This window comes from Chionomys nivalis, chromosome 7, assembly GCF_950005125.1.
Source record: "Chionomys nivalis chromosome 7, mChiNiv1.1, whole genome shotgun sequence".
Lineage (NCBI taxonomy): Eukaryota > Metazoa > Chordata > Mammalia > Rodentia > Cricetidae > Chionomys > Chionomys nivalis.
In genome coordinates, this window is record NC_080092.1 from 63,182,748 (window position 1) to 63,202,086 (window position 19,339).

The 19,339-nt window shown below is 53.1% G+C and overlaps 1 protein-coding gene across 1 annotated transcript in view; it reads left to right on the forward strand.

Moving 5' to 3' along the window:
• Nucleotides 1–482: 482 nt before the first annotated feature.
• Tmem132e (transmembrane protein 132E) overlaps nucleotides 483–19,339 on the forward strand; it is a 54,105-nt gene continuing 35,248 nt past the window's right edge. Inside the window, exon 1 of the mRNA XM_057775473.1 lies at nucleotides 483–1,891. Coding sequence (XP_057631456.1) covers nucleotides 1,825–1,891 — 67 coding nt within the window. The 5' untranslated portion in view covers nucleotides 483–1,824. The remainder of the gene's footprint in view (nucleotides 1,892–19,339) is intronic.

Here is a 19,339-nt window from a genome sequence, read left to right on the forward strand (position 1 = left end):
AAAAAAATTAATGTAAAGCCGAAGAGAACTGAACGGCGAGGCCAGCCCTGGGCTGACTCTCATTAAGGAGCCGCGCGCGCCCCCAGGCTGGGAATGCGGAATGGACACGTGGACAGACAGGGGAGCCGGGGGAGGGGGGAGTCTCCGTGGCGCGCGAGCCGTGGGCCGCGCGCTCCGGCGCCACGTGATCACGGGGAATCTGGGAGGGGGAGGGAGAAGGGAGCGAGCGCGCCAAGCTGGGCGCCCGCCCGCTACGGTCCTGGTGGGCGCTGGATGCCGGACCGAGGAAGAGGGTGGCGAGCATCACTGTGTGTTTCTCTCTTTCTGGAATCATTTACGGAGGAGCGCCGTGGAGGTGGCGACGACTGCTTCGAGCAACTGTGGCTCCCCCCCCCCGCCTCTTCCCGGCCCCCCCCCCGCTCCTTGATTCTTCTCCCCCCCCACACGTCCAAGGAGAGCTGGCCCCCCTGCCGGCATCATTCTCTTCGCTGGGCCTCCTAAGCACCAGATGCTTCCTCGGCCAGGGGCTGCGCAGGTGCGGATGCCTTAGCCCCTTGGCCGCACTCCCGCTTCTCTCCATCCGCAGCCGGGACTGGAGCGGTGATCCGCTCGCCCAAACTGACTCCGAAAGAGCTACAGCTTATTCCCTGCCGCACCAAGGCAACGGGAAAGCGGGTGTCTAGGGGAAAGGCGGGGGTGATGGGGAGGACAAGGCGTCGGAGACTCTGAACCCCGGAAAAGTTCAAGGTTTGTGCAGGTTCCCCCAGGGAAGGCGAGGAGCGATGCGAGGCGGGGCAGGGCACCTCTACTGATACAGCGACACCCCACCCGAGAGAAGAGAGGGTGGTAGCCCAGTGCTGCCGTGGGCTGACTATCCCCTTTCCCATTCTACGACGCTCACGGGCTGGATACTGGAGTAGACGCTCCGGGAAGAAATGGCTCGAGCCGGGGCGCCTTAGCTGGCTTTCCCGCTCCCTCGCTACTCCAAGCCCCATCCATCTCCATGGGGCAGCGGGTGCCTAGAGCTCCACCCTTGCTCCAGCCATCAAGCCCCAGACCGGCCAGGCGGCGCCGAGTGGGCCTGTGCTAGCGCAGACTTGAGTCGAGACTGGAGAGAGCACGCTGGAGTCCAAGACCGAACACTGCGAAGGGACAAACATCTGGTCACCCACCTCAGGCGTTCCATCTGGGCGTCGCCTAGGGGGGTGGCGACCTGCGTCGCCTGTCTCATCCCTGCAAGGAAACTTTTCCTTCCCCGTTTGGATTAAAGTTGCCTGGATTTTCTCCCTCTTTGCAAAAGAAAACATTCGTTTGCTCCCGACCTGGGATTTTCCGGGCTGCTGCAGGGCGCTTGGAGGAAGAAGAAAGCCGCGCTGTGTGTGTGGGGTTACCACCGAAACCAAAGCGATCCGGGCTCCCGTTGGGGATCTGCACCTTGAAACGAGTACGGATAGGAGAGGCGCGGAGAGGCCAAGGGCTTTGGCACGCAGCTCTCGACAACCTCCGAGAGGTGGGTGGCCACAGGACCCCGGGACCGCACGTGCGGCTCCCCCCTCGCTTCTCAGATCCTGCAGGGGGCACCAACCCTGGGAGGTGGAGACTCCTCCGGCCCGGAGCTGCGCCCCCGCTGGCTCCAAGGGTGTAGCCAGTGGTGCCTGGGACGCCCCCTCTCCTCAGAGTGTCCCCAAATTGCGCTCTCTGGCCCTTGAAACCTCAACAGAGACAGTTGGGCTCCACAGTGAGTGTGAGGAGACCGATCCTAGCCTGAGACCAAGTCGCCGCGGACTGCTGCCCTCTAGGACCCCTCCCGCCCCCGCCTCTGCCATGGCCCCAGGAATGTCGGGCCGCCACGGCGCCGCCCTGCTCTGCCTCTCCGCGCTGCTCGCCCACGGTAAGTGTCGCGGCGCAGACTCGGGGTGAAGATGCGGCGGGCGCCCCTGGAGGGGGCGGAGGGAGAATCGGAGAAAGGAGCACCCTCTTCCTATTGCTCCCCTGGACTCTCCGCCGGCGCTACCAGCACGGCGTCCCCGCCTGCCTCGAGAGCCTGCTAAAGGGACCTAGGTCGGTCCAGGGGAGATTGGAGAAGGGGATCTTTCCTGTAGTCTCCGAGTTAGAATGCAGGGTCCAACCTGAGACCCTGGGGGCGTGTCTGCCCACGAAGATCTAGAGGGATGCTAGAGATGAACTAGATTGGGTCCCCGGCACCCGGCCGCGTTGCCCCGTGCAGCCCGCGAGGCTGGGAAGTACTGGGACCCACAGGATCCCGGCTTCCCGATCCCGGCGCGCAAGCGGGTTCCGAGTCGTGCGGCCCGCTGCCTGGCTTCCTGCAGCGGGCCTCGGGCAGGGACGCGCACGGTAGGGGCCCGGGAGGCTTGTGAGCTGCATCTCAATGGCCGGCCGGCTCGCGGAGCAAGGCGGGCGGGGGTCTGGGCAGCGGGCACGGGCCGGGAGGCTGGTGGCGCGCGGAGGAAACGGGGCCGCGCTCCCGCGTTCTGCAATCTGTTGCGTCTGCTCCCCAGGCTCGCCCGGGGCTCCGGGCTCCGCGGGAAAGAGATGACGGAGGGAGGGGTCTGGGGTAGTGTGCCTGTGCAGTGAGACAGCGAGGAAGCAGGGGCGCGGGGGGGGGCAGTCTTAGGACAGCCTTCCCCACCCAGAGTGGGAACTCAGATTTTTGAGCCAGGAGGATGCTGTGGCAGCTTCCGCAAGCTGGAGATGCTCCAAGAGGCGAGGGGCGCTGACCTAGGCGGGAGGGAGAGAGCTGTGGAAGCCAGTGAGAGTATAGCTCTCTGCTGCGCCCAACGTGGACGCAGCTGACCTGGGACATGTCTCTAACCAACAAAGGGCCGAACTAGGGGTGAGGGAATCTGATGTCCCACTTCGAGGGGTGAGCCAAGGATAGAATAGGAGAGGGGTTTTGTGGAGCAGGCCATCTGGAGGTTTTAGAACCCTCCACGTGTGGTGGTCAGCTTTTGCCCCAATCTGTGAAGCCCCTAGGAGCCTGGTTGAGCCTGCTGTGAACCCATCTAAGGTCTTTAACCAGGGGCATTGCTCACCCCAACTGTTCGTTTTCAAGGCTGAAAGAATAAGAAAGAATGACTTCTAGGAATTGTAGGATCCAAAGACTGAGGTAGAAGGGAACCAGCTAAACACCCCCCCACCTTTGGGTGGCTGGGTTCTTCCAGCTGTGGGGTGAGCTGTTTTGCCTTTGATTCAGTGGGAATTGCTCGTCCCCTATTTCCTCAGAAATTTGCAAGCAATGGCTAGCGGGAATAGGGTACGGAGGGCACTTAGGGGTGCATCCAGAGAAGAATCTTCATCCCTTGGAAAGACTGACTGTGGGTAAGGTTAAGACAGTTGCGTGACCCGGAGCTAGCAGGCCTCTGTCTAGGAGTGGCTCCTACCCGTGCTTGAGTTCCATTACCAACTCAACGTTGGCCCCTGGGCAGCTCAGTTGCTATCCATAGATCTTGCTACCCCCCTGCATGTTCTCTGGCCTGGCTGTAGGAAATCTGTTTCCCTTCCTGGCCTGTCAGAGTGGTTTGATTCCTAAGCCCCTGCCCTAGGCAGGCCTTCTGGAGTGTCCTGCCTGCTATGAGCCTTAGCTAGGGCTTCATGATGTGGCTATCTCTGGGCCCAGGGTGTCCCACAGCTCACAGGTACTGCTGTCCTTAACCTGTGCACACACAATGCTAGCACAGTACTTGCGTGGTTAGGACTAAGGACTGACTTGGAAGAAGATAGTGGAGGAGGAGGACCAGTGCCCTATTGTTCCTACTTCTGGCTCCTTTCTAAGTCCTTCTCTAAGCTTGAATGTCGCTTTGTCAACCCACACCTCAGTTTTACTTTTAAAACTCCGACATACCCACAGTAAGCAAGAACAAAATGAAAGAAATGATGTCTTGTGAAAATTAAGAGGATCTGAGCCCCAGGCCTTCATCCCGCAGGACTGCCTAGGACCCTCCTGCCACCTCCTCTCGGTTTGAAGAAGGTACACGGACTTACTGTCACTTAGGCCAACTTTCAATAGGTTTTCTAGACTATTCTAAGATTGGCATGGGGGTGCTGCTGCAGTATACAATGCCTGACAGGCAACAGAGGCCACAGGGTTCTGGTCACACAGTCGGACTGGAGGCCAGGCAGCCTGGGCTTCTGTCTCACTATGACGCCATTGGGCAGGGTGACCTTGGACTGCCTCCCTAGTGTCCCCCTCCTCCCAGCCACAACATGTGGTCTCTGGCCCACAAGTTCCAATTCAGGTTCCACTAGACTGTTGGGCAGAGCCCTTGTGTGGACAGAGTACCACACTCTTTGTGGGCCCAGCTGAGCCCTGCAGGGTGTTCAGAGTGGGGTGTTTGGCTATCTCTTGGCGTTTCCAGTCTTGAGACTACCTCTGAAAAAAGCTAAGAAGGTTGTTTTCTAGTATCTGTCTTTTGGGAGATGATCCTTAATTTTCAGTTTCAACAGGAGTCTGGGGGTCAGGGTGTGACTGAGCCTGTTGGGGAGCTGACTTGATCTGTTCTCTTACACAGTAACGTTTGTTGGCTCCCCATTGCCTATGGGACCAAAGACCCATTCTTTGCCCTGGTATCAGGGTCCTTCCTGATCTTGTTCCAGTGTGTGTCTTGCCCACGGTGTTCCTGACCTCTGTCCTTCCTGGTGCCTTAGATGCCCTGTCTCACTTCCCAGCCTTCCATACCAGCACCTTGCCTCCGAAACCCCTACCCCAGCCTTTAAAGCCCAGATCCAGTAGCACCTCCAGCAGGGACTCTCACAGGCCACCCCCAGCTCCTCAAGACTCCTGAATGTTCTCCTGCCACTTCCGGATGGCTACCTTTTGAGCTGGAAACCACATGCATCAAGTCCCCTAGCCCAGCACACACTCTCCCGTCAGTCCCATCCCCAGTGCACACACACAGCAGTGGGTCAGAAGAAAGAGATGAGGGGAAGCTGAGTCGCTGGGATAAGGACTGAAGAGGGCAGGGAAAGAGACAGGTGGGTCTCTTGGAGAGGAAGAAGGGGGAGCAGGCCCAGACCATACTAGTGACTCCTTCAGACTTTACACCCCAGGTGGCACATTGGGCTTTGTTCTTAGGAAGCTACAGGCCATCTGACACACCCCACGACTTTCTCCTGGAGGTTGTGTCTCCCACCCCCCCTACTGTGTCTTTCTGGAGGATTGGGCAAGCAGCAGGCCAGGCCGGAAGGCCTGTGGTGGTTGTGGAGCTCAGCTCTGTTAACGTGTGAGGCCAGTAGGTGGGGGTGTGTTCTAAACTTGGTGGCAGAGAAGGAGCTTTGCTGAAATGGATCCTGAGAATGGCTGAGTGCAGGGTTCCAGCTATAGGAGGCTCTGTTGAAGGCCAGGACTGGAACTGGGCCCTGCAAAAGCACCCATGAGTTTGGGGGAGCAGGGCTACAGGCCCAGCCTCCATCCATCAAGATATAGCCCACCCACCTAAGCAAGGTCTGGCCCTGTCAGCTTCGAATACTGAAAGAGGAGACCCGAGGACAACCAAACCCAGCCTTCTAGTAGGCACAAATGAGGAAGCAGACATGCAGGAAAAGGCCTGGAACTCAAATAGCAAGATAATGCTGAAAATTACACCAACCCGGAAGCCTAAAGGGAGTTCCTGGTTTGGCCCAAAGCACTTGGGCAGGTTTTTTTTTTTTTTAAGATTTTTTTTATTGCTTTATAAATAATACCATTCAAAATTTCCACCTCCTCCCATTTCCCTCCCGCTCTCCCCCTCCAGTCCTAAGAAAGGGCAGGGTACCCTGACTTCCCAAGATATTCTGCAAGTCCCAAGCTAGCCCACAGTGGCCAGCCATCCTGATAGTCCTATTTAGCCTTCCCTAGCACCCCTGGTCACACACCACAGCTGATAGAACTTTAGGGCTGAGCCTCACTCACTGCTGGTCCTCCCAGCCCAGCCACAGAGACCAAAGATTCCCCAACTTGTCCCCATGTCAAGGCATTTTGTATCCAGGGTTATGAGCCCAGCTTCTCAGAGAACTGGCACTGGAGAAACCCAAACCCAAGACCTGTTTAGGCTACAGATCAAGTTCAAGGCCAGCCTGGACAACTGTCTCAAAAGGGGAAAGAGAAATCCAGGTCATATCCCAATGGCACAGTGCTTGTCTGCCCTGTGCAAGGCCGTGGGTTTGATTCCCTTCAGTAGCCCAAAAGCAATTCTGTAAGGCAGTTGGGACTCAGAGTCCTCAGATTGCAGGACACGCAGCATGCCTTAGCCCCAGGAAGTCCCTTTCTCCTGAGTCTGCTTTCCACCTCTGCCATTCTTAAACTCGAAGTTCTCTGCCCCCCTTCCACCTGCAGCAAATGCCAACACATGGCTCCAGTTGCCCTCCCTGCTCCTTTGCCCCATCCCTGGCAATCCTCCCTTCTTCCCTGCTTGAGCTCAACACAGAATTTTAATAAGAAATTAATGAGTCAGGTGTGTACATGTGTATTTTTGAGAAAACAAATGTTCTTTTCTATTTCCCTTCTCTGTCCCTTTAGCAGAAAAACAAAGTGGGCATGCCTTGCCATCAGTTCAAGCTGGTGGTGCTCTGCCTAGCTGTCCCCACGGTTGGGCCACCAAAGCCAGCGCCAGTGCTCAGCCAGCCAAACGCTGTCAATGGAGGATAAATGGAACTTTAGAGAGGGGACAGGTGAGGCCAGTAGGGTAACAGAGACAAGCCAGCATTCAGGGTAGCCATCACTCATGGCCTTGGCGTCCATGAGTCACTGCTGTGTCTTGCCCTTTGTCCCTTTGGCTCTGCTTCCTTCCTTGCCACCTCTCAGTACACACACACACACAGAAAAAACGAACAACCAGGCCTTGTTGGCTCTCAGCACCCAGCAGGATGAGTGGGAAATAGAAGCAATTACCTAGATAATTCAATGCTTGCTGCATGAATGAATGGATGCAAAAAATGAATAATTCACTGCAATAAAAGAGGCAAGAGTAGAAAAGGTAATTGAAGAAAGTCCTTTGTTTTGGGTTTTTTTTTTTTACTAAATTATTTAGGAAATAATCTGTTTTTAGAAAGTTCCCCTGTGTATCAAACATAAGTCCTTCCTGTTGTATTCTCTCCCCAGACTTTTTGGTCTGTGAGAATCGGCGAGTAGTTTGCTTTCTTCACTCAAATGGCGTTTGCAGTTCAGTCCATCAAACAGCTGGCAATTACATACTTGGCTTGTAGAGCCTGTCAGCCTGTCTTTATTTCCCTGGCCCTATCTTTGTACCTGGGAGAATGACATGTTTAGGGACATCAGGATGGATGACTAGCTCTCACAATGGTCCAGATTCTCAGAGACATCTCTATCACCAGTCTCGAGCATGAGCAATGTGGGACCCTTAAGGGCAGGGGCACAAGACTCCTTCCTACCTGTCTGCAATTGAGACCAGAGATCCCACTGTGGCCCCAGGTGGCCATCACGGGAAACCACTTCCCAGCGAGCAGTTCTGGCCATGCCAGCCCTAAATCCAGGCTTTCTAACCCTGTACCTGGGGCTCTCTTGCCATCAGGGACAGCACTAGCATGGGCAGAGAAAGTGGGGGCCAGTGAATCCAGTAGACTGCTTCAGATTCCCTCTCTCCCTTGATCTCTTAGGTGTGTCCAATCTTTTAATGGCTTCCCCCCCCCTTTCTCCCCATCTTCTCACCAACCTAGTCTTCAAGAGAGCAATTCACTCCTTCCATCCAGAAAGCCACGGTCTTAGGGTTTCTACTGCCATGATGGAACACCTTGACCAAACAGCAAGCTGAAGAGGAAAGGGTTTATTTGACTTATACTTTTATGTTGCTGTTCATCAACAAAGGAAGTCAGGACAGGGACCTAAATGGGGAAGGAGTCTGGAGGCAGGGGCTCATGCAGAGGCCATGGAGGGGTGCTGCTCACTGGCTTGCTCCACATGGCTTGTTCAACATGCTTTCTTATAGAACTTATGACAACCAGCCCAGGGGTGCCCCCCCCCCCATGGCCTGAGCATTCCCACATCCTGAGCCCCCACAGGCTTGCCTATGGAACCATTTTCTGAATTGAGGCTCCCTCTCTGATACCTCTAGCTTCTGTCAGGTTGACATAAAACTAGCCAGGACCCCCACTACGGTTCTCAGACAACAGAGGACTCACTAACATTACCACCCATTTTGGTTTTCCCCCATTTGAATGACACATTGCCTGGCTTTCCCTCCTGGCCGTGATCGTAAATGTGCCTGGATGCCATGTGACCCTTCCCTGCCAATGCCATCCTCGTGTCCCCAGAGGCATGCTGACGTATTGTGTATGTGTTGATTGTCTAAATAAACCAGTGCACAAACCTTGCGTATATCGAAGTATACATAGACACCATCTTCAGCCCTCAGAAAATATTCAGTTGGTGCTTACTTACTGCACGGGGCCAGCTATCATCCCAGATAGTCTTAGAATAAAACTCCTCAGGCTGCTGGCTAACTGTCCTTGGATGCACTCAGGGGGGCAATAGTCAGGAGTACACACATTTATTGGGTATGCTATGCTGTCAGGGACAAAAGTCCTGTAAGGAGAGTGGGGAGTTCTAGAGCCACTGAACTGACAGTTTGTCATAGCAAAGGGAGCTCCCGATGAAAGGGGCATCATAAGTATGAACTCCAAGGAGAGAGGGGATGAAAGAGACCCTTCAGTATCTACAAGCCTTCACAGAGGAAGCATGGTGAAGAGACCTGGGTAGGTGTGGTCACTTGAGAAGGTGGGAGGTTGGCAGGACTGGGGTCTGAGAGAGAGAGAGAGAGAGAAAGAGAGAGAGAGAGAGAGAGGAGCCTCCTGACCTCCCTAGGAGGTCAAATGCCAGTGTGGTCACCTCACAGGACCATACAGCATTCTTCTCCTTCTCTGCAGTCTCATCTTTGGACTAATTATCTAAGCTTGCAAAAATCCTGCTCACTGGGACCTGTGTATAACATGTTCTCACTTGGCCTGATTTTATATCGCTTAGATTTGGGAATTTGGGATGTTGTGATCAAGAGGTGGAGGCTCTGCCAGCATTCAGAGACCACAGAGCCTGCTTCCTGTAAGTCTCTGAGCAACCTGCAGTGGTTCCAGGTCACCTGCTCTGGGACCTCTCTGCCTCCCTCGTCCTTGACCTGCAAGTGTCTTGGTGTTGGCCTAGCCTCCCACGGTCAGACACTAGCTACTGATCTTCCCTGGTGCCCACATCTCAGCCAGGGGTCCATTCATCTCTCACCTTGTTCTTCCTCTGGTTCCGTAGCTGTTTGAGGCCTTCGTCTAATGGGAAGAAGCTCTTCCTTTGGAAATAGGAAAAATGGCCATTTTCTCTGCTGCCAATACAGGAAAAAAAAAATCTCAATTTTCTGTGACTGTTCTCAGAGAGGTAAAATCTGTCAGTAACCAGTCCATGGATGAGAGAGCTGAGAGGGTAGAGAGGACAGGTGGTGATGGGGCTTAGTTCCCCTGCCCTGGGGCACAGACAGCCCTTCGCAGGACATTCTTCCTAACCTTGGCCTCTGTTGACCGCACACCTGTGTTGGGCAACCATTGCTCTGTCTGCTGAACACTGTGCCCTGTGGTGTTGGGCACTGAATCATCCCTGGAGCCAGCAGAGGACCCTGTTCTGTTTCCACCTGGCTCTGACATTCAATGCTTTCCTCCTCCACCCACCCTTTCCCTGCACTGGGCATTAAACTCCCTGACTCCGTTGCCCCTTTCGTGGTGATTTGGGCCAAGTTTCTTAACCACTCTCTGCTTAAGCTCCTCTTCTGCAAAGGATAATGGTCAAAGCACTCTGCTTGCGGGGCGTGTTTGATGATTCAATGAGTTATTTTATGCCAAATATTTCAGCAGATAGCACCCAGCACAGAACAAACGCGTAAAAATGACGGTTGTCAATATTATCATTACTAATGTTATTAGTGTGTGCCAGGAGCCATGTTGAGTGTGAAGACGAAGCTATCTGTCTCTGATAATCTGTTCTTATAGAGGTTTCTAATGCAATGTCTTAGAGAGAGGAGACTTGTCACTGAACAACTGGAGCCACCATGGAAGGGACTGGGAATGCTGTGGGGGGGGGCGGGGGGGGAGGTCCGAGGGGGGAAGGAAGGGAGAATTGGTGACTTAGAGAGAGCATGGGACACATCTAGGAAGAGGTGGCTCAGGAGCCCTGGTCAGGTTCCAGGATGCTGTTCTGCAGGTAAGGTAGTCAATGTTGTCTTCCCCGGGGGAGACAAAACCAGGGCAAGGTGACTGCTGGCCTGGTGCTCAGCACCTAGGGGTGAGGTGAACAGGTAAACTGAGGCTGCATGCTGGGGAGAAGTATGGCAAGCGAAATGCCAGGCGTGTGCGTAGCCATTCCTTTCTGAGATGTTCTGTCTAGAGACCTCTCAAAGCTGTGACCCCATGTTCCACAAAGTGTTCAGAAGCTATTGAGAGTTGAGGTTGATACCGTACAGGCGGCATTCTTAACAGCGACCAGGTCAGGGAAAAAATTGCAGATCTGTCCAGAGTGGAAGGAAGTTGTAGTGCTACCATCTGGAATTGTGGGTCTTGGCATGGGAAGTGGCCATTAACTGCCATCTCATGTACCCCCTTGGGCAGTGAAAAGCCCACGTTCAGAACCAGGTTTGGTGGCAAGTACGCCTCTGTGGCTGGCTGAGGAGCTGAAAGGGCTGGATTCTCTACCTACAAATTTTGGTCTGCAGATGTGCAAATGGAAAGTGGGGAGCCTGTGACCCAAGGCTCAAGACATGGAACTGTCAAGGCCCAGAGTTCCTGGAGTCACTTGCATTATGGACTCTTGGACTACTCATCAGAGCCCAAGCCCAGAGACCCCCCAACTCCCCTCTCTGTGTGATGGAGGCCCAGCCAGCCTCATTTCACATTTCATCCCTCAGCCAAAGGCTTCTACGAGCCTGCGGTCTGCAGGGAGGCCTCAGGAGCCCAGTCACATTGATGGGGGGTGTTGGGGGAATTCCACGGCACCCCAGCCTGTGCTACCCTTAACCACAACCACTACAGTGAAGCCAGATGACCTGAGAGCCAGGGACTTCAGAAGATTGGTCCCCAGAGCCTTAGCTTCCCCACCTGCAGCCTGGGAGCATTGGAGCCTTCTCTCAGGAAGATGTGCAGGGCTAAAGCCAGCTGTGGAAGCACTGGGAACAAACAGCAGGCACCTGCCACAGGGCTTAGTAAACACAGGTTTCTTCTTTTCTCCCTTGCCCAGAGTCAGGCCTCTGCCTGCCAGGAAGCACATTCAAGATTGTGCCAAAGACTTCCCGGAGAGCAGTTGTCTGGTGATTGGGGGTTTTGTTTTGTTCTGTTGGAATCTTTTATTTTAAGCCTTAATGCCTCCTAGCAACACACTGTTGAGTTTTAGGACCACAGTAGCCATCTCAGTAACCCACCCCCCACCCCCCCACTCCCACCCCCCGCGCCCTGCTGCTACCCAGGTCTCTGCAGCAGCCCAGGTCCCTAGCACAAGCATGGCACTTGCCTGGAGGGGTCTTTACCTCCTGAGATTCACATCCCTATCAAGCAATCCTCAAGGTGGACAGAGGATGACCGCTACCCCCATAGTCAGGGTCCACGTGTAGGGTCCCAGGGCAGGGTTCTGACTCAGAACCCTGGTCTCCCTGCCCCTGCAGCCTGGAAGCTCACAGGGACTACACAGAATGATTCTCCAAGGCCTCGTTACACTTCTATGTATCTATCCCTGCATGTCTACCATGGGAAGAAAATCTTACCCATCCTATAGAGTCCTCAAAAAAAAGTGGGTCGTTAGAGCAACATGCCCCATATGGCACCTACAAATCTTGTGACAAAAGTCGTGGAGCCGCTGTTAGCGGTGTTATTGGCACCAGGGAACCCTCATGAATGGATTTCCACAGGCCTGTCTCAGTGGCCCTCACGCCCACTCCTGACCCCACCCTGCATTTTTCCTCTTCCTCTGCTGTTTTCTTTCCCCACCTGCCCCTCCCCCACAGTGATGGCATGGATGATCACACCTATCCTCCCAGGGCTTGGGGATAGGGGTTAGGGTCCCCGACTTTATTGCCCAACAGTCATATAGCAGAAACCATGTGTCTGCCACAAAGTAATTTTAACAATATATTCCGATCAATCTGTGCAAAAGATGGTTGTTTCCTCATGGAAGCCCATAGGAAGCTGTGAGTGGATGTTTGGAGTTCCTGTTTCCTTCTGTCGGGGTCACAGTCTCAGAACTCTGGCCTTCCACTCTGCCAGCAGCAGGCTGAGTTCCTTTTTGAACCCCACCCCCCAGGCACACCAGCTCCAAACCACACATGTCTCACCCTGGGGGCTGAGGGCACCCAGGACTCTTCCCCTCAGAGGCACTTCCAAGGCCTACTTTTAGGGGATCCCACTAGTCCTGACCGGCTTCTCTTGATTCTTGAAAGTTCCCTGCCAACTTAGAGCTGGCCCTGCCTTTCCCAGCTGCGGTGATTCATGCTAATGATGATGGTGACCCCAGTGAGCTTCTGTACCTCACCCCCACCCACTGCTGGATTCTGACCGTCAAGGTCAAATGCAGTCACTCACTCTTCTGCTCAGTGTCCCCTCCCCTCACCAGGAGAGAGAGCCAGACCCTTGCAGCAGCTCCCGAGCCTACTGGGACTGTCATTTCTCCCCATCCTGCCTCTGACCTCTCAGCTCACACCACACTGGCTTCCCAGCTCTCCTCAGCATGCTGAGTGAGGTGACTCAGAGGCTTGGTCTTCAGGCCCCTCTGTCCTTTGGTCTCTCAAATGCCTCTTACCAGTGCAGACTTCCCTGGCTACCTCTGTCCACTCCCACATCCCTGGGACTTCTCCTGTGACATAGTCCAGAGCTGTGTCTACTTGCTAAGAGGTTGGGTCCCCAGCTGAAGGGAAGCCCCAGCCGGCAGAGAACACATTTGTTTTGTTGGGTGTTGTACCCAGCACCTGGACCAGGGCCCAGCACAGGGATTCTTGGTCTGTAACATGAAAGGAAGGAGTCAGTGGTAGGTGTGGCCCCCTCCTGAGCTGCTGGGTAAACAAACTAGTTCTTAAATAGGTGACAGTGACAGGAGCCAGCGGTAGAGAACTTATCCCTTCCCGCACTTAACTAATTCACCGTTCATCTGTCAAATCCTAACTGTGCAATCTTAGAGAAATGGCTTACCTTCTCTGTGCTTGGTTTCCTCATTTACATAATGGAGTACTAGTAGTATGATCCTCATGAGATCAGTACAAGGAACGAAGGAGATAATGTGGGCCCAGAGGAAGGTTCAGCTTATGGTACTTGCTCAGTAAATGGCAGCTATTGTTAACTTAATGCCGTTGAAGGCTTTCTCTATACCGAGCATGTAGCACACACTGGACGTGTATATGGCAGCCACAGGCTGGCACGGAGCAAGTGTGCAAGCAGGTTTGGTGCAATGCAGTTGATGCCAGGTGGCAGAGGTGCCTGCAGAGTACCTGGTCTCACTTGGGCTTTGGAGAGGGCTAGAGGTGGCTGCCAAACTCTGTGCTAAGCAGGAACATGTTGAATCACAGCAGTGCCATGGCAGTGTGTGTGTGTGTGTGTGCGTGCGCACATGCACGCCTGAATGTGTGACAGTTTTTTCTGGAGCCTGCTCACTGGTCCATATAGTATGCAGTGAGGCGGGGTCAAAGGTGTCTCAGCTCTACATCCCACTGGGGGATACACTTTTTCCTGGTGTCAACCTTCTTATCTGTGAAGGGGGAATCCTGGGAGTCAGCAAGCCAGTGGGAGCAGAGGTTCCAGAAGCAGATGGTAGGTAGGTGCCTTGTGGGCATGTCAACGCAAAAGGGGAAACCCCTGCTCTGTCATAGGGTACCACAGCCCTATAGCCCCATCCCCAAGAATCACACTCCTGCTTTAAGACTGTATAAGTTGGTTTGCATAAAACTATCCCTAGGCCTTGCCTTTAAAAGTCTTTGTCTTTTCTCTAAACAGCCCGTAAATGATTTCTGCAAATTGCTCTAAGTAGGAAAAAAAAAAGGAAGAAGGAAAAGAGAAGGAGAAAAAGAAATAATAATGTCAGTGCCAGCTGCCTGACCAGAATGTTGATGAATCTCCTGCCTGCACCTATTCCTTCCCACAAGTCCAAACTGTGCCTCCTCCGTTAGGCAGGAGGTGGCCATCAGACAGGAAGCTGTTCTCTCAACCTGCCCTGCCACTCCAAATCTCCTCGGGGACATGCACCTTCCTTGTCAGTGTAGGGGCTCCCTGGAAAAGGCAGGGAGGGCCTGCCCATCAGAGGGATCCGGATTCCCTCTAGGCGAGGATTGGGTGGGAACATTGGGATCCCCCCTAGAGCCTGGTTTCTTCCACCATCATTCAGACAGCACAGGCTGGTTCCCAGACTGAGACCTCAGGCACATGCTGATTGGTTTGATCATCTGTAACCCTGCACAGCTTTCCCCAGCACCTGCTGTGTGCCAGAGCCTTCAGGATGAAGCTTTCCTGATGCGGTCTGAGCACTGCATTAATCTTTGGGCATAAAGATACCTATATAGAGGCAGTGTGATACTGTGTCTATAGCAAAAGAAGGGTAGCAGGCTCACCCCTGAGGCTGATGACCTATCTGGCATGGGTTATTGTTTCTGTTAACTGGACCATGCACGAATTCCATCTTGTGAAGAAGACCTTAAACCCAATAAGAAAGTGGTTGGTTACTTCTTCCTGCAAGCACAGCCACTTAGAGGAGATCTAGAACCAGGCCCTAGACGTGGCCTGGCTCTCCTGGGGCAGGACCTACACTTGAAGCTCAGCATGGAAGCCACCCCTATAGTCTTAGATCTAGGCTCCAGTTCAGACCACCCCCATGCCATCGTGACCACTGTTCTGTTGTGGCAGGAGGGCCGAGGTAGGGGCATGCAGCTCTGGGACAGTTGGCCTACTCTCTCCTGCTTCTCTCCTGTGTGCTCACCGTGCTTACTACTGTGAAGTGTTACTGTTGCCTGGCATTGCCAGCCATGACATCATCATGTAGCCGTAAGACCTTTTGCCTTGCCCAGGCCAGTTTCTCTGTGTGAAACATAATAAAATTGGATGAAATCAGTGATTTTTCTCCAATAATTTTAAGCACAGAAATGTATGCCACACATGATAACACAGTACGTCGTAACATCTTCATACCACATACACGTACGGATGATAGGTGTCACAGATGAAAGACAGCAGGTGGATGAAGGGAAGTGAGGACTCACGAGTCCCATTTTCCCCATGACACCATGGCTGCCCTCAAACACATCCATGAAGCCAGCAGACAGGCACTAAGTCCGCTGTCACCGTGCCACTGAGAGCCCACAGGGCATTGCTAATAGAAGCATCGGCGGACCTCCACGCTCCCTTTCCCTGAGACCTCAGTTTCCCAATAGAGGTTCACCCCAGGGAGATGGACTGGCTCCAGCACCCATGGACACTAGATGTGGGATTAGAGCCACAGGCACAGGAAAGGCTTGGGTGATAGCAGACAGGAACCTGTACCAGTCCTGTCCACCTTCCCGCGGGCAAACTGTTCAGATGACATAGAACCACCATTCGTCATCTTCTTGTGCTCCCTTTGATGTGCCGAGAAGGAAGGAGGATGAACACAGACACAGCCTCCGCTCCCTCTCCCACTTAATTGGAACCCAATTAAGTGAATAATTGTTACAAATGTGAAATCACCTTCCACAGCTTGGGGATGTGGCCTGCTCACAGCATGAGCCGCAGGCCTCTTAGAGACAGACTTGACCTAGCGCTTGGATCCCCACAGTGGGGTGTGTTGACCCAGAGCTCCACACTCTTCCTCTCCCCTAGTTACCATAAAACTCAGTCAGCCACCACCCCAACTCATGGCTGTTGAGCAGAGTAGTCCATCCAGGCTTCAGCCTCTGCTCAGACACTCACACCCTGCTAGATTGTCTCTGTGCTAGGCATGGCTCACTAACCCTGAGCCCACGCATACCTGCTTGCCCCTCATAAGTGGCAAACATGCATAGGAAGTAAATCAAGGCAGAGAGATGGGTGCCACCAAGGACAGTGAGAGGAATCCAGCTGGAACATCAGAAGCCTTAGGCAAAAGCTTTCTAAGGAAGGAGATGTGCTCCCGGGACTGTCCACGGTCTGTCTTTCCTGACAGAGGGAGCGAGGACAGGTATACAGAGAATCAGAGCATGGAAGACAAATGGCTCACTTTAGGGAGTGTCCTAGAAGCCCATGCAGTGAGTGCCCCACCCCCAGAGGCATTTGATGACATCACTTTATACCTACTGTGCTCTGGGCAGTGGAACCATTGTGGGATGGTTTATTTGATGTAAGATTCTGCACACGGGCTTTTAGGGCAGGAAGACTTTATTAGTGACAGAGACAAAGTGGATGGCAAATCCCTTTGCAACTGTGTGACGAGGACTTGGATTGAATTGGGGTTGTCTGGGTTCAGAAGTGCTCAGTCAGAGAATGAAGATCTTGGCCACTCAGTAGAGTCTGTCATCCAGCTTAGCATCTGAATTTGCTCCTAGTTAATTCTTGGACTAACCCAATGCTAAAGCAAGGCAGGGAGTAGAGAATAGCTGGGACCCAGAAGCTAGCATTGCATAAGGCTCCTGGCATTGAGATTGGTCCAGGGAGATTCCCCAATGCTGAGAGACCTGGTGGGTGGGAGATCTGGAAGGATCTCAGGGATCAGAGGACAGGAGGAGAGGAGAAAGTATATTAGACATGGGCGTGTGTTATTGGTATATGTGTGTGCACATATGTATGTACATATGCATGTAAAATCCAAAGGTCCATGTTACATGTTTTCCGCTTCCACTCTGATTTATTGTTTGAGACATGGTCTCTCACTAACTTTGGAGCTCACTGAATTGGCTAGGCTGACTGGCCAGGAAGCCTCAGGGACTCTTTACCTCTACCTCCCTAGTGCTAGGTTACAGGTACCTGCCACCACACCTAGATTCTTATATGGGTCTCCATATTTGCACAGCAATCACTTAACCAACAGAACCATCTCTGATCAGTTCTCAGATCGATCTTTGAATGATTCGGAGGAAACCTATTTTCGTTTTCTATCTGCATCTGTGGTTGCCTTTCTCACTTGGTTCTCTGTTCTGGGTCTAGGTGCTCAAGGCCAGCCTCCTAGAGCCGCTTTTGAGTCTCTCTGTTTATGAAGATGGGGCTATTTACAGCATGAATCTTGAATAACGTGTTTGGTGGGCTAGCCTTGGAACGCTAGCACAGTTACCACACACTTAGCATTCCAGATCTGAAGTCCAGAATGCTCCAAATTCAGAGACGTTTTGAGCACAGATGTGACATCCTCCAGGTGGAAAATTCCACACCCCACCTTATTAAACATGCCCACAGTCAAAATGCAGATGCATTAGAAATAATATATATGAAATATCCATCAGGGTACGTATTTGAACAAGACATAAATGAATTTCGTGTTTACTCTTGGGTCCCATCCCTAAAATGTCTCCAACTGAAAAGAATCTGAAACTCAATACCTTTTTAACCCTGAGAAGTGTTTCCAGGCTCCACCTGCCAATCTAATCAACTGTTCATAAGCAGTGCACTTAAAATTAAAAAGTCTGAGTGGAACATTAATGGGGGGCAGGGTTGGGCAGACATAGCCTGTTTGACCCGCCCTAGCAGGAGTCTCTTGAGGGTCCTTTCTGAGGTGTTTCGTTAGCAGACTGGTGGACATAGGACTTGGAGCCAAGGAGAAGCAGCTGAGACCAGAGAAGAGCTGACAGGTGTGGGACAGGCCTGGCCCTGAGCCAACAGTAGAGCTGGGAATGCATAGAGCATGGGGTTTTTCTAGGGGCCTGAAGGGGGAGACCAAGAAAACAGCTCCCATAAATCAGATTCCAGTCAAGAAAAGGAAATATGCAGACGGGGGAGGGGGACTGTGAGGCCAAGTGAGGGGATCTGTGGGAGCCGGGGTACATAAGCCCTAGGTCTACATGGACTCCCACTGACATTCACTGTGGCAGAGAAAAGATCTCCAACTTGGATAATGGGGATCGATGGACAAATGGTCTGTCTGCCGCCTCTGCCTCATTTCTTGTCCTTCTGCCTCCTCTTGTTTTTTGTTTCCATTTGGATTTGTTTTTGTTTTGAAACAGGGTTTGTCTGTGTAACCCTAGCTGTCCTGGATCCCCCTTCTCTAGACCAGCCTGACCTTGAACTCAAAAATCCACCAGCCCCTGCCTCACTAGGACTGGGATTAAAGGCATGTGTCATGTCTCACCAACTCCTGGCATCCTATCTGCCTTCTTGAAGTATAAAATTCTGGCAAATATAGCCAACAGACATTCTGTGGACTAAGTTACTCAAGGAGTTCTTGCCGATAGACAGGCACGGGGACGGGCAGTTAACTTGCCCCTTCTTTGCTGAGGAGACAGGAAGCTTCTAAGAGAGGGACACAGTGGCACCCAGCCTGGGAGGAGCTGCTGCCCCCTGGGAGACCCAAACTGCCAAAGATCCCATGCAGAGTGTCTTTGGAGCCCCCCTTCTGCTGATCCCAGGGGTTGTCCTCGGAATAAGGGAATTGGGGTCTCCACTGAAGCTATTCGGTCAGCCCTAGGGGGAGTGAGGTCTTTACCCAGAGGCCATTTTGTCCCCAAAGCCCCAGCCCTGCTTCCTGAGGATGGTGGACTCAGAGAGGCAGCCATTCACAGGGGAGATGACCCTGGTGGCCTTGGGGGAGGGGCTGTCCCTGACCACACAGGGTGACAGTGATTAAATGCACCAGCAGCTGGGCCATTGGGCCCTCCCTGCTGCTAATTTGGGTCAATTAAGCCAATTTGTCTTTGTTGACTGGATGTCCCCTCTCTGTAATGGCTTTGGCCCCTCTGGGACCAGGGAAGAAAAAATATGGAGGAGGAGTCTCCTGACTACAAGGCTCTTCTCCTCCCCCCACGACACCCTAAAGCCCTGGGCTCAGGGGGCTTCCGGACCCTTGTGACCTTCGCATTGTCCTGAGGGTGTTGTCAGCAGCCTCATCCGGCAGCTGCCCCAGACTTCACCTCATCTCACAGCAGAGTGAACTGTTCAGAGTCTGCTCAGATGGGAGCTGAACCCAGCCGTGGGACTTGAGGCCCAGGATTACTCTGTCGGTACCTTTTGACCTCTGCCCTTTCCACAAGAGGCTTGCTTTGGGCTGGTCCTGCTGCTATGAAATCCCCTCCCCAGGTTTCCTTGGAAACTCACTTCTGAGGTAATCAGGTTCTACCTTGTTCAAAAGAAAGGGAAGAAGGCTCAAAAACTGATGGCTTCAGAGGGAAGAGTGCTGTCTGGCACTGGGCATGCTCCTGAGAGTGTTTCTGGCTGTGGGATTATAATGAACCTATAC